Source organism: Henckelia pumila, chromosome 1, assembly GCF_033568475.1.
Source record: "Henckelia pumila isolate YLH828 chromosome 1, ASM3356847v2, whole genome shotgun sequence".
NCBI classification, from domain to species: domain Eukaryota; kingdom Viridiplantae; phylum Streptophyta; class Magnoliopsida; order Lamiales; family Gesneriaceae; genus Henckelia; species Henckelia pumila.
The window spans coordinates 172,969,581-172,982,895 of NC_133120.1; the positions used below are offsets into that span (position 1 = coordinate 172,969,581).

At 28.9% G+C, this 13,315-nt stretch overlaps 1 protein-coding gene across 1 annotated transcript; it reads right to left on the reverse strand.

Annotated features, from left to right (window-relative positions):
* Positions 1–4,425: 4,425 nt before the first annotated feature.
* Positions 4,426–11,270, reverse strand: LOC140891976 (gibberellin 2-beta-dioxygenase 1-like). Its single transcript, XM_073300692.1, has 3 exons — positions 10,747–11,270; positions 10,311–10,653; positions 4,426–4,773 (listed from the first exon to the last, which is right to left on the reverse strand). The coding sequence occupies exons 1-3, from the start codon at positions 11,115–11,117 to the stop codon at positions 4,522–4,524; spliced, it is 966 nt and encodes a 321-aa protein (XP_073156793.1). The 5' UTR covers positions 11,118–11,270; the 3' UTR covers positions 4,426–4,521.
* Between the last annotated feature and the right edge of the window lie 2,045 nt (positions 11,271–13,315).

Consider the following 13,315-nt stretch of genomic DNA (forward strand, 5'->3'; position numbering starts at 1 on the left):
CAAAATAACCTTATTATAAGTACTATACAAAAAAAATAAAAAATAAAAAAACAATGACAATTTGGTTCCATATTTTAGATGGGGTTTACCCACTGGATCGATCGAAGATCCACGGTCCTGTATTTGTCTATGCTACATTCACGAGGTATAAATCATCTGATGAATCACGCATGACAAACCGAGATTGTGAATTTATAAATCTACCATCGATCGATATCACAATACAGTTTATGGTCAAGGACAACTTTAATTTTTATTTACATTTACAGCTTTCATAATTTGTATGTTGGGCTAATTGCAACAAGTCTATTTGAAAAATTAAAAATACGTACATAAATAAAACCCTCAAAAAATTTAATGGCCTAATATATCTTCCATTTTTTAAAAAAAAAAAAAAAAAAAGCGAATTTGACCCCTATATATGTTTTAAAAAAAATCTCAATCACAATTAACTTTTTTGTAAGGAGTTTTATAAAAAAAGAAAAAAGAAAACACGGGGTTTTAAACAATACAAGAAAATAGGTGGGGTTTTTTAAAAACCGTGGTTAAATAACCACGGTTTTTTAAAACTCCACGGTTTTTCAAAATCGTTGCAAAATTTAGCCATGGTTTTAAAAACTGTGGTTATTTTTAGCCACGGTTTTTAAATCCGTGGTTATTTAACCACAGTTTTAATAAAACTTTGGCTAATTTTCATTTTGTTATCATGTATTTTTTTATAATTTGGGATGTCCGGGGTTGATTTATATTGTTCGTATGTTAATTTCGGGGTTGATACATTTTTCTCTCCCCTCTTTCAATTATTTTTTCCTCCATTATCAAAGTATTTTAACATCTATAAATCTTGTTTAAAATTTTTTATAGATAGAAGATTTATAAATAGTGTAGAGTGGATCAATACATTAAGAAAATAATTTCCAGCTTCGTTTTCTAAGGGAAGCTAATGCGTACAATATTATTTTCTACTGAAAGGGTAAGAATTTGAAATCTCATTGGTGCTTTTCTAAATGTTGTGAGCTGATCTATTATTTGTACGGCCCTTGTGTTTATATTTATAATTGTATTGTAGATTACAGCGAATAGCTGAGAAAGTGGGTTCTTTATCTTGTTCTTAGTGGTATCTGCTTTGATAGTTGTTGGGTATGTACTTAAGAAGGTAAAACAGATTCTGATATATACCCTGTTTGACAAGAATATTATGTGTGGACATATTATAAGTGAGATAATTACACTGGTTGGATGATCAAATGAAACTCTTGTATAGGGGCTTGAGGATCCAACAAGGAGTAGATACAAGCTTCTTCTGAGCTATACGTTCCTTAATTATTATTTTTGTGATCCCACCTGCACTGCCTTTGGAGATTTCAATTATTGTTAATACTTTCGTTATTGCACTAGCACGACTTGGGATATACTGCACATAACCGTTTAACATCTCATTTGCTGGAAAGGTGAGAGTTTAATGTTTAATATTGTCTGATGAATTGTTAACACTCCTCTTTGACGAAGATGTGTATTTTGAAGTGATTGTTTTAATTGTCCAATTGAACTAATAAACTGAAAGCTGATCTTTTCGTTAGGAACTCTCTTGATGTTTGTGTTTTATCCTTGTGATGGGATGTTCCATTTGCTTTTCAAGAGTGTTAGTCGTTAGCATGTTTTGATGTTTCCTTCTGCAGGTTGATATGTGATGCATGTTTTGACAAGACTGGGACGCTAACATCTGAAGACATGGTTAGGCAACTCAAGGTCTAATGCATCCACTTGTGTTTGATCTTATACTTATAAATATGTGTTGCTCTTTTTTAACACATATTAATGTCATAGGTGATTTTAGTTGTAAAGTAACTAATGATTAGACATCGTGATTGCTATCTTTGAAGTGAAACCTGAAAGATTTGCAGTCATAAAGGTACGATGAATCAATGTTTTTTTTTTTTTTACAAGCTAGTTTGTGCTAAATACATCATCTTATATATAGAACTTCTGGACTATGTTTGAATTTGTTTTACGTTACTAATATCATGGAATATATTGGACAAATGTCATGTATCATGTATGTTGTTTTCAAATGTGCATTATAATTTATTTAGTGTAAATTTTCATGTTGTGTAACATTGTTAAAAAATATTGGTGAATGATGTCAGTATGTCACATTAGAAACAAATAATTATTTTGATGATATGTATGGTATTTTAAATAAATTAATTAGCCACATTTTTTTTTTAAATCATGGTTAATTTAGCCATGATTTTTTTTAAAATCGTGACTAAATTAATCACGATTTTTTTATAACCCTGGTAATTTTAACCATAGTTTTTTTAAAACCGTGACTAATTTAATCATGACTTTTTTAAAAAAACCGTGGTAATTTTAACCACGGGTTTTTAAAATCCGTGGCTAAATTAACCACGGTTTTTTAATAAACCGTGGCTAAAACCGTGGTTAAAAATTTTAACAACAGTTTTGGCCGTGGCTAAATCCAAAAAAAAATTGTAGTGAAATGAAATTTATCTTATACAGAAACATTTTCTTTTTTTGAATTTTTATAGAAAGTGTTTGAAGTAATTTTCCCTTTTTATGTTACATCGAACGGATCCTTAGAAATCATCATTCTCAAAAGATCGAGCTAGCTTATGGGAGGTGAACCCTAAAATTATTTCTATATTATAGCATGCCATATCATGTGTAAATTGAAGGCGGGGCAACATTTGCCTGAAAGTAATATCACAATTGCCCCGTCCACATTGTATCAAAAAATATCACAACTACCGGACAAGGTCCAATCATAAGATTTTATTTTATTTTATTTTTTATTGAACCTGTGGTTGGATAAATGTCCCACTGAGTTTAAATTGTGTCTGACAGACTCGCTCAAGAAAGTTTTGGTAGTGAAAATCAAACTCTTGACAATTGGTTCGTTTATGTACACCACCAACTCGAACACCCGTTCAGATTAATAAAAAAGATATTTTTGTATATATCAACGATAGTTTTAAACATATTACACTCTTGTCTCTGATATATTGTGGGCATCATGTTTCTAAAATAATATGTTTGTATTTAACTCTTAATTAGTAATAATTAACCATGGGAAAAAGTACACTTTTGGTCCTCTAATTTGTACATTTTCCATTCTTGGTCCTGTTAAAAGTAAATTTGCAATTTTAGTCCTGTAACTTGCATTGTTTTTTCATTTTTGGTCCTATTAACATTGAATTCGCATTTTTAGTCCTGTAACTTTCATGAATTTTCATTTTAAGTCTTGTTAACACAGAATTTACAATTTTAGTCTTGTAACTTGCATTTTTTTTCATTTTTAGTCCAGTTTACATATAATTTTTATTTTTTTTATCTTGTAACTTCCATATATTTTTATTTTTTGTTATATTATCGATGAATTTATATTTTTAATTCAATAAATTTCATATTTTTTACATTTTTATTCATAATATATTATGATTTACATATTTTAAAATTTAAATGAATCAAAAAAAATTGAACTAAAAAGTATTCAAAAATTTTTTACACTAAATATCATCTTATAAAATACAAAATATAAATATAAATATTAATTTAATATGAATCATTTTTTCGGTTCAGTTTTTATGTATATAATATGAAATCGAACCATATAATTTTATTTTATTTTTAATCATATTAAAGTGGAATTTAATGGTCTTGTTAACACTTAATTTTTATTTTTAGTCATATTAAAGGCGAATTTTTATTTTTATACCATGTAATTTTTAATTTTTTTCATTTTTTATTTATTTTTCTACCAAAATTTGTTTGTGACAAGCATAGATTCGTGAGTACTTAAGCTTTGATTAAAAAAAAATACCATAAATCCAAACTCAAGAAACAAAATACAAAACAAAAATCGAATTTTGGTCGGATATAAAATTTAAATTAAAAAATTTTGATTTCATATTATATATCAAAACTAAACCCAAAAAAACATGATTCACATTATATTAATACGTTTATTTATATTATGTATTTTATAAGATGATATTTAGTGTAAAATTGTTTTGAATAATTTTAGTTGAATTTTTGTTATTTAATTCATTTAAATTTTAAAAGCCTTAAAATATGTAAATCATGATATTATAAATAAAAATATAAAAAAAGTATGAAATTTATGGAATTAAAAATATAAATTCATCGATAATATGACTAAGAAAAAAAATATAAAAGTTACAAGACAAAAAAAATGAAAATTCAATGCAAAAAGGACTAAAAATGAAAAAAAAAATGCAAGTTACATGACTAAAATTGTAAATTCAATGTTAATTGGATGACAGTATTTTTTTCCCCATTTTGGTTTAATTAAATGATAATCTATATGGACATGACTTAATTACCTCTAGTGACTTGGCCATGTGTTATAAGAATTAAACCAAAATATTTAAGACAAGGATAAAAAAGAGTAGATCAGAGGATTTTGCCATAAAAGGGAACGTTGAATGAAACAAAATGAAGAGTAAAATAATCCTATAAATGAATGAGAAATTTAAATTAAGAGGCCACAATTTTCTCAAAGAGGCCCAACCTATTATCAGCCAATCTCGACTGAAAAGCATATCTTTTGTACTCGAACCATGTAAACTCTTTGTACAAGCTGTCTTCTCCTTTCATCAATGATGGCAATGGAGCTATCTTCTCACACAATGGTGGTCCTCCGAAGTAAATCATTGACACCCTTGATTCCTTGCTGTTGTTCACCACGACTCTATGCTTCACACTCTTGAATCTTCCGTTTGTCATCACCTGTGAGCGATTTAACCAAGATTTCAAAATCAGATGGACTAAAACTTAAATAATATTTCCCCGCAACTAATATATATATATATGATAATATAATTTTTATATTAAGTTACATCCCTATCTGCAGGCAGCTATCACCTATGTATGGAATTTTTTTTTTAATATTATCATATATATATTTTCATAAAATAATGAGAATGAACTTAAATTAAATGTCATTATTTTGTAATTGGTACAATACCAATATTAATTTCACCATCACTTCTAACGAAATTGAATTAAAATTGTAGGACCATTGTCGAATTGAACATGTCGTTCAACACGTATGGACCAATATTGGTTTAGTGTCTACCTTCCCAATAATTGTATAAATTTACACTGATATTAATCGAACACGTAACTTTGTTAATTTTAACATTAGTTGTAGAAAAAGATGTCTATGTTGGGTACCAAAATTGATTGGCTGATACTAATCATGCAACCCAAATATTTATTAAAAACAGTTTTGTTTATTCATGTTGATTTATAAATAAGGAGATCGAAAATCAGATATTCTTATTAGTGAGATTACCTCAAGATGTCATAGCCATATTAATGAAAATGAAATCGGAGGACCATTAACAAAACTAAATGTGTTTTCAACACATGTGAGCTGTTATTGTCTCTGTAAAGTCTCTTTTTCAATAATTACACAAATTCTGGATACATGATAATCAAGCATACTGCGTATATATGATCGTCTTTAACTTCGATACTAATTGTTTGATGAATGATAGAATTTATGGGACCTATACATTTTCAATATCACAAATCAATTCGGGAAAAAATAATCCTTGTTTTACTTGTTTATTCTATACAGAATTAAATAACGTACGTACGCGGATGAAATCTCTACGATTATATATATACATATTTCATATATATATATATATATATATATATATATATATATATAATATGCTAGATCTAACAGTTATTTTGATATATCCAATACACTTTATAAGAATATTTTGGGGGATATTTATATATGGATAAAATTGGCACAAATATTTAAGTGAATTTGACTCATCAATTAATACCAAGTTGTTGGGGAAATTTAATAAGATTCATCTAGTAGCTCTTCATTTAATAATTTAGATTCCACTAAAAACGCGTGCATGGAAATCTTAGTGGACACAAACGACGCTAAATAATTGGAGTCAAATCTAACAACTTCAGATCATCCCGGTCCAAAATATTTCTTCAAAATCTTCTCATTTTAACTTGTCTAAATTCTAATATATAATATATAATAGTGTATTGGTGCACCCAATAATATTTTTGTAATTAATTTGATTTATATTTAAATAAGAAAAATATTATAGTTGTAAAAAGTATTTAAGGACTAATCTGTAATTTGAAATATCGAAATTAAAAAAAAAACAAAAAAAAATTAAAAGTATAATATCTATATCACATAAGGGCAATTTTGGCAAAACAAAATATGGTGTATAAAGGAAAAAATTTTTATATATGGAGAGAGATGAATCTAATTAAGTAGCTTGCATTTTTTTTAGGGAAAATTGCAAATTTAGTCCTGTATGTTTGTCACTTTGCGATTTTGGTCCTTTATGTTTTCACATTTCAGTTTTAGTCCTGTATGTTTCGATTTTTGGCAATTTCGGTCCTTTTTCTTAAAAAATGCTGACGTGGCACTGTACACGTCAGCTCCACATCAGCATTGAATTGGTGCCACGTCAGCGCCACATCGGAAAAAGGACTAAAATTGCCAAAAAAATAAAGATAGCGGACTAAAACTGCAATCTGAAAATATAAAGGACCAAAATCACAAAGTGACAAACATACAGGACCAAAAAAGCAATTTTCCCTTTTTTTTAAAATAAAATCGACATCATCCAAAATCAGCTAATTTCACTTACCTTATAAACTCTAAATGCTAAAATCTCAATCCAAGGAACCTACTTTTTTGGTACAAATCCAACATAGCCAAATTCCTATCATATGATCCTGCCCAAACCATAGACCTTGAAATCTTAATCTATGTAGCCTATTTTTCAGTTCTAAATCCGACATCGCCCAAAATCTGCTAAATTCACTTGTCTAAACCTTAGAATCTCAATCTAAATAGCCTATTTTTAGTTTAACTCCGTCACTGCCCAAGATTCGATAATTTAACTTGATTAAATCCTAAACCCCAAAACTAACATATCATGTGCTACATATGATTGTGCGAGGATCTCAATATGAGTTGATGATCAGAATTAAAACACAGCAATTAATACAAGTTATCATATTTAAAAAATATTTTTTTATTCTTTTATTAATATATTATTATTAATTAAGTCATGAAAAATGTAAAACTATTTTAAATGAATTAAATATAAAAAATAGGAAGTTTGTATTTAAATTTTTTATTTCAATGATTTTTCTTAATTTAGGTGTAAAAAACACAAATTTATATAATTGAAAGGAAAAGAGTATATTATACAGGTATATATACACGTAAATTTATTTTATTTTATTATATTTTTTGAGAGGATACACGTACACGTAAATTTATTACACTCACATCACACGTCTTTGAAACAAGCGATTGAAAATAATAAATACCATGAATGACAGTGACCCATATTATATGTTTTGGGGGAAAAGAATTATACTCTACGTAAAAAGAACAAATAGTGCCACAACGTCGTGGTCAAGCATTAAATATTATAAATTTTAAGCATATTTAGTCCGATCTGAGTTTAAGTGTAAGACTCGAGATTATTTGATTTAATCCAAGATTATTTAATTTTAATTCAAGTATATTTAATTTGGGAATATTTAGAGTTTCGATTTAAATTCTAATATTCTTAAATTATTTAGAATTGAAATTGAATTAAAATAAGGGTCGAGGATCAAATTGCAAATATTAAAGAATTGAGGGGCTAAACTGCAATTATAATTGAAGTTATCAGATTATTATTCGATGAGTTTGATCAGATTTTGGATTGATCATCTTGAATGAAGCCTGATATGAATGTTCTGATTGTTATATTCCAGATTTGAAGTATTCAGAACCGAGAAATACAAAGGTATAAGACAACATCGCGAGTCAGTGAATTGTAACTCGAAAATGAAGCTTCTTGAGTTGTCCCGCCAAAATCACATACTTGTTTATATTTTTTATTTGATTTTGATGTTGTCGATCTATCACAGGTAGTGGATTTTTGAGTTTTAGTCGATATGATGATGATATGATATGCTATTGAATTGATTATATGCCAAGGTCTGAGGTGACCTTATTTTCGAGTCAAGAATGACTACGATAGATGGATATCCATATCAAGATCGGTTACGAATCTTGATGGCAACGACGAATTATGAATCAATTATTGATCGATATATGTGTTATTTACTCTATCGTTGAGTCGATTATAAATAGAGTTGATATGATTTCTTTAATGCTTATATATGTCGATTATACTGGGAATGATTTTTCACCGGAGTTTATCCGGCTGTTGCTTTGTTTTGTATGTGTGCATGGCAACAGAGGGGGCAGGAGCTGGTCAAAGACGACATTGACAGCTTGTGAGAGAGTTTATCAAGTGAGGAATCGGGTTATAGCTGAAGTTATATATACTGTAGAATACATCAAACTTGTTAAGAGAAGTTTAGACATGAAACACTTATGATGTTTGGTTGAATGTTGTTAGTTTAACATCTTTTAAATGATCCATTTGATGTAATAAACGCATGACTTTATGCTCGATACTTGGTTTAAGTACATATGCATGTTCCAGAATTGATAAAACATGTTTTGAGTTGGTTTTGCATGATTGTGGGATTGGATTTTCATGCCTTGACAACAAAATGAAATCTGCAGATTTTTCTGAAAATGAAGCCCGCTCGATCGGGTGAATTCCTCCGATCGAGCGCGGCCTTTAAAATGCAAAACAGAGAATTGGAGTTTTGAGCTCGCTCGATCGGATAAATTCAACCGATCGAGCGAGGTCAAAATATGCTCAGACCCGAGAATTTGATTTTCCAGCTCGCTCGATCGGGTGAGTTTGTCTGATCAAGCGAGGTGCAAGATTTTTTTTTTAAAAAAAATTTATTTGGTTTGAGTATTCTTTTAAATACTTGATTAATTGTTTTATTGACACTATTCTATTGGACCTACAGTTTATCACATCTTTATCACATCCAATAGAATAGTGTCACATCATTGGTGGGCATGGTGGTGAGCATAGTAGGTGGGCACTTGAAAGAAACTCTTGTTTTATTAATCATTAATTGTCATAAGATGAGATTAGCAACCCGAGGTCCCCACATTAAGCATTAAAATTGTTTTGATTTTTTTAAAATAATTTTGTTATATGAGAAAGACCAATAAAATAAAACGATATAAAAACATAATAAATTTAGAATTCATATACTATATGTTTTAAAACGATTTAAAACATGATGATATATGTTTCAGGATTTGAAAACGTGAGAATTGAATATATATATATATATATATATATATATATTGGAGATTTGTTTTTTTTTTTTTTAAGGATTTATTGGAGATTTTTAAACAATTCAAGATTTCACGGATAGTAAATATGTAATTAACCCATAAATTTAAGACTAAACGAAAGCAAATGCAATATTCAAAAAATTGTAGGGCCAGTGAATGAGGTTGGATCAAATTATTGCAAGAGAAAATTACATTTTTCCTGCTCTATATTTTATTTTTATTTAAATTTTAATATTTTATGTTATCAAATTTTAATTTTTCATGTATATATCTTTCTATTTTTGATAATTTTAGTTATTTTTTTATTAAAAGTATTGAGATAAGACATTATACATGTCAATGTGATATTGGTGAAATATTAACGTCACATAAAAAAAAAATACCAAAAAACAAACAAAAAAAACAAAAACAAAGATAACAGGCTAAATTAATTAAAATTTAATAATATAAAAAATCAAAATTGCAAAGAGATGATCAACATATTCTAAATGTTGCCTATTTTTTTTACTTTTTTGAGAGTACAAGTATAATCTTAGATTCATATGACAACTATAGAATGAACTGCCCGCACAATCAACGGAGAGCAAGAACTTGAGACTTGCTTATCTCGAACAAAAAAACTTATTAAATCTAATTAAATAAATTAAGACAGCTACCCGCAATCAGTGAGAATCGAACTTAAAACCACATAATCTTAAAGCCTCAACCTTTACCATTAGCCTAAGACCTCATTGGCTTCAAATTGTTACCTGTTAATATAGCATTACATATAAAGGGTTGACAAGATGATTTTCTGTATTTTACCAACTCATTGCGTTTTGCCCGCACTTCAACTTATTAGAGCTTGCCTTTTCAGAATACATAATATACATGCACTTTTGAATCTCTATTATTATTATTTATTTTTCCAAAAAAGAAAAATGTATGTGAGTTGAGAAATTAATTATCGTATAGCTCATGAATTGTTTGCAAAAAGAATCTAATTAAAATGTAAATGAATATATATATAAAGAGTGAATATTGAATGGGTTACCTGCAAGGAGTCACCAACATTAACGAAGAAAGAATTGTGATCAGGAGGAACGGAAATCCAATCTCCATCTTTGAGAGAGATTTGGAGCCCCCAAGTGTTGTTAGATCTCAGCACAGATATGATCTGCGGGTCTGTGTGTTCTCCGAATCCCATCAAATTGTGGCCGTCGGATTCCTCCGGGATTGGAGGGTAGTGATTCAGCCTGAACATCGAGTCGCTCTGCTCGTCCATCAGAAGTTTGCTCAGAACATTTCTCGGCTCGATCTTCAATCCGTCCGCCAACATTTCAAGAATCTCGCAAGCCATTTTCCTCACAGCTGACAAATATTCATTCAAAACCCAACTGAAAAAACACCAGTACGTACCACAAGTTGAAATATGTAAGATTTTTCGAAACCGAAACTAAGTTATAATAAGCTAGCAATCAACTGCTCACCTGAAGTTCTCCGCGAAAATGGATGAGAATTTTCGGCAGCTGGATTGATCAGTAGTATTGGTTGTGAGGATCAAGTATTCAACCCATCCGAAATCGCCGGTGGAACCGATCATCTTGTTCCCGTACCCGAAAGGGTGAGCAGCGACAGCTTTGTGCTTGACAGATAAAGGCAAAGAGAAGAAGTTCACAGCTTTGGACTCCAAATTCGACATGTATTCTGTCGGGACTCCGTGGTTGATCACTTTAAAGAATCCGAACTCCTCGCAGGCCTTGACGAGCAGCGTCTTCGAGTCTGGTTTCGAGATATCTATAGACGGGACGGCGCTGTACAATGTGGAGCAATTCTTGCTGATGGAGAAGTACTGTTCCATTGCTGGTGGGAGATTTTTTTTTGGTAATTTGGATCAGAAGGAATTGATATTGTGTGATGAAGAAGAGATTGGTTTTAGAGATTATGAGCTGAGATATGTGTATATATGTGAGAACATGAGCTCAGAGGTTGCCTATTTATAGGAGGTTTTGGGGAGAGGATGACAGGGGAAGACGAAGATTCTGTTAGCAAAAGTTTTTGTATAATCATTGTACCTTTTTTTAAATTAAATATAATAAAATTTCTATTTTATTTATTTTTTTGAATATTACGTTAAGCTAAAACTGAATTTGATGTATTCAATTCCCATATATTTTACACGCACCTGGACTAACCAACTTTTGGTGAAACATTTTTTCTAATCTCAAAATTGTTATAATTCGCACATTTTAGGTTTACTAGTAAAAGTCACGTGTGTTGTACGCGGAAACATTTTTTATTATCTATAAACATTGTAAATAAATGGGGCTAATTGCATCCACACCTCTGTGAAAAGTCTAAAAAACATAAAACCCCCTGTTTAAAATTAATAGCATGTTAGACCTTATGTTTTAAAAAAATTAGCATAAAAACCCCTATGAGAGGGTATAAATGTGCCCGAGTTTGTATAACATAGGGGTGAAATGTGCTATATTTTAAAAAACTGAGGGATGCATTAGCCTATTAATATTTATTAAGGGGTTTTATGTCTTTTAGACTTTTCACTGGGGGTGTGGATGCAATTAGCCCTAAATAAATGAGTTGAGATGAAAAAAGATAAACATGTAGTTAGTTAATAATTTTCATGATATTTTATTAAATATTAAATTCAATGTAATATGATATTTACAATATGTATTATAAATTAAAATGAGTGCGAAGAATCTTTGTTTAAAGATTTTATATGTTACAATTATAATTTAATTTATAGACGTTGTTGCAAATAATGGTGGTAACAAATACTATAATTTTGTATAAATTAGACATTGAGAAAAATATATAATTTGATGTCATCACATATTTAATAAATAAAATTTTTAAAAAAATATAATAAATAATACATATTGTTGAAAAATTACCACTACTGCTTTTGACAAAATAATAATAATACAGATAATGCATTTCTAAACTTTAAATTAAATTACAACGTCTTTTATTTCTTTACATAACCATTTTTTTCTTATTTCATGGTTTTTTCGTTTGCCATCAATTATTTATTCTTTAAAAAAATTAATTTTCTCATCATCCTCGATAATAATTCTTGTTATATTTTTTTTATCAATTATTTTTATTTGTATATCTTTATTCTTTGATTATTTTGTTGGATTATGCTGAAATAATTCTTTGCAATAGTATAAATAATTTCATTATCTCCAACCTCCATTCTTGTGTTATTATCTTATATTATTTGTAAGTCAATATCGTTAATAATCAATGTGTTATTGGACATTTTTTCTACTTTAATTTCATGTTAAGTTGTTCGAAATCTGCTATTGCAATAAATTTTGTTGCTAAATTTTTGCTCAAATTTTGAATGGTTTTGATTAAAAATGTTAACATTTCGTCTTGTATTTCAACTGTCATATCCATTTTGAGAATAAAAGTATATTATTTTTTATTTAGTGTCTCTAAAATCTTGTAGTATATTGAAGTGATGTTATTCTATAAATAAATAAGAGTTTATTATAATTTGTAATAATATATAGGATCGAGCGCTTGCTGCTTTACCAAATGCTATAACTAGCGATAATAGTGCAACTCAAATCTTTTAAACCGCACAATAGCCAAGCATCATGGTTCAATTGTTTTACCCAACAAAAACAATTATCGCACTCAACAATATTAATTGCACTCCTTGTAATCAATGAGAATCGAACTCATGATGTTAGCTCTGATACCAATTGTAGAACCGATCGCTTGTCACTTTACCAAAAGCTTACAGTTCTATGTTCATCACTTACAATCATCGTTATTCTATAGTTATATATATTAACAGTTTAAAATAATACATTATCAATAATTCATGTTAGCTCTTAGATATAATTTTTAATATAGTTTTATTTTGACACAGTATTGATATTGATTCTTATGCAATTATTAACTCGAGATTCCATTATTTGGTTGATTAATATTGAGCAAGTATGACATGTTTGGAACCATGCATTTGTTTTATTTTATTTCTTATGTGTGTATGCTCTGAATCGATATGATTTATTATGT

Coding starts and splice junctions, on each gene's coding strand:
- LOC140891976 (XM_073300692.1), bottom strand. CDS start 11,117: ATGGAACAGTACTTCTCCATCAGCAAGAATTGCTCCACATTGTACAGC. Junction 10,654..10,746: donor ATTTTCGCGGAGAACTTCAG/GTGAGCAGTTGA, acceptor GTGTTTTTTCAG/TTGGGTTTTGAATGAATATT. Junction 4,774..10,310: donor ATGTTGGTGACTCCTTGCAG/GTAACCCATTCA, acceptor AATCGCTCACAG/GTGATGACAAACGGAAGATT.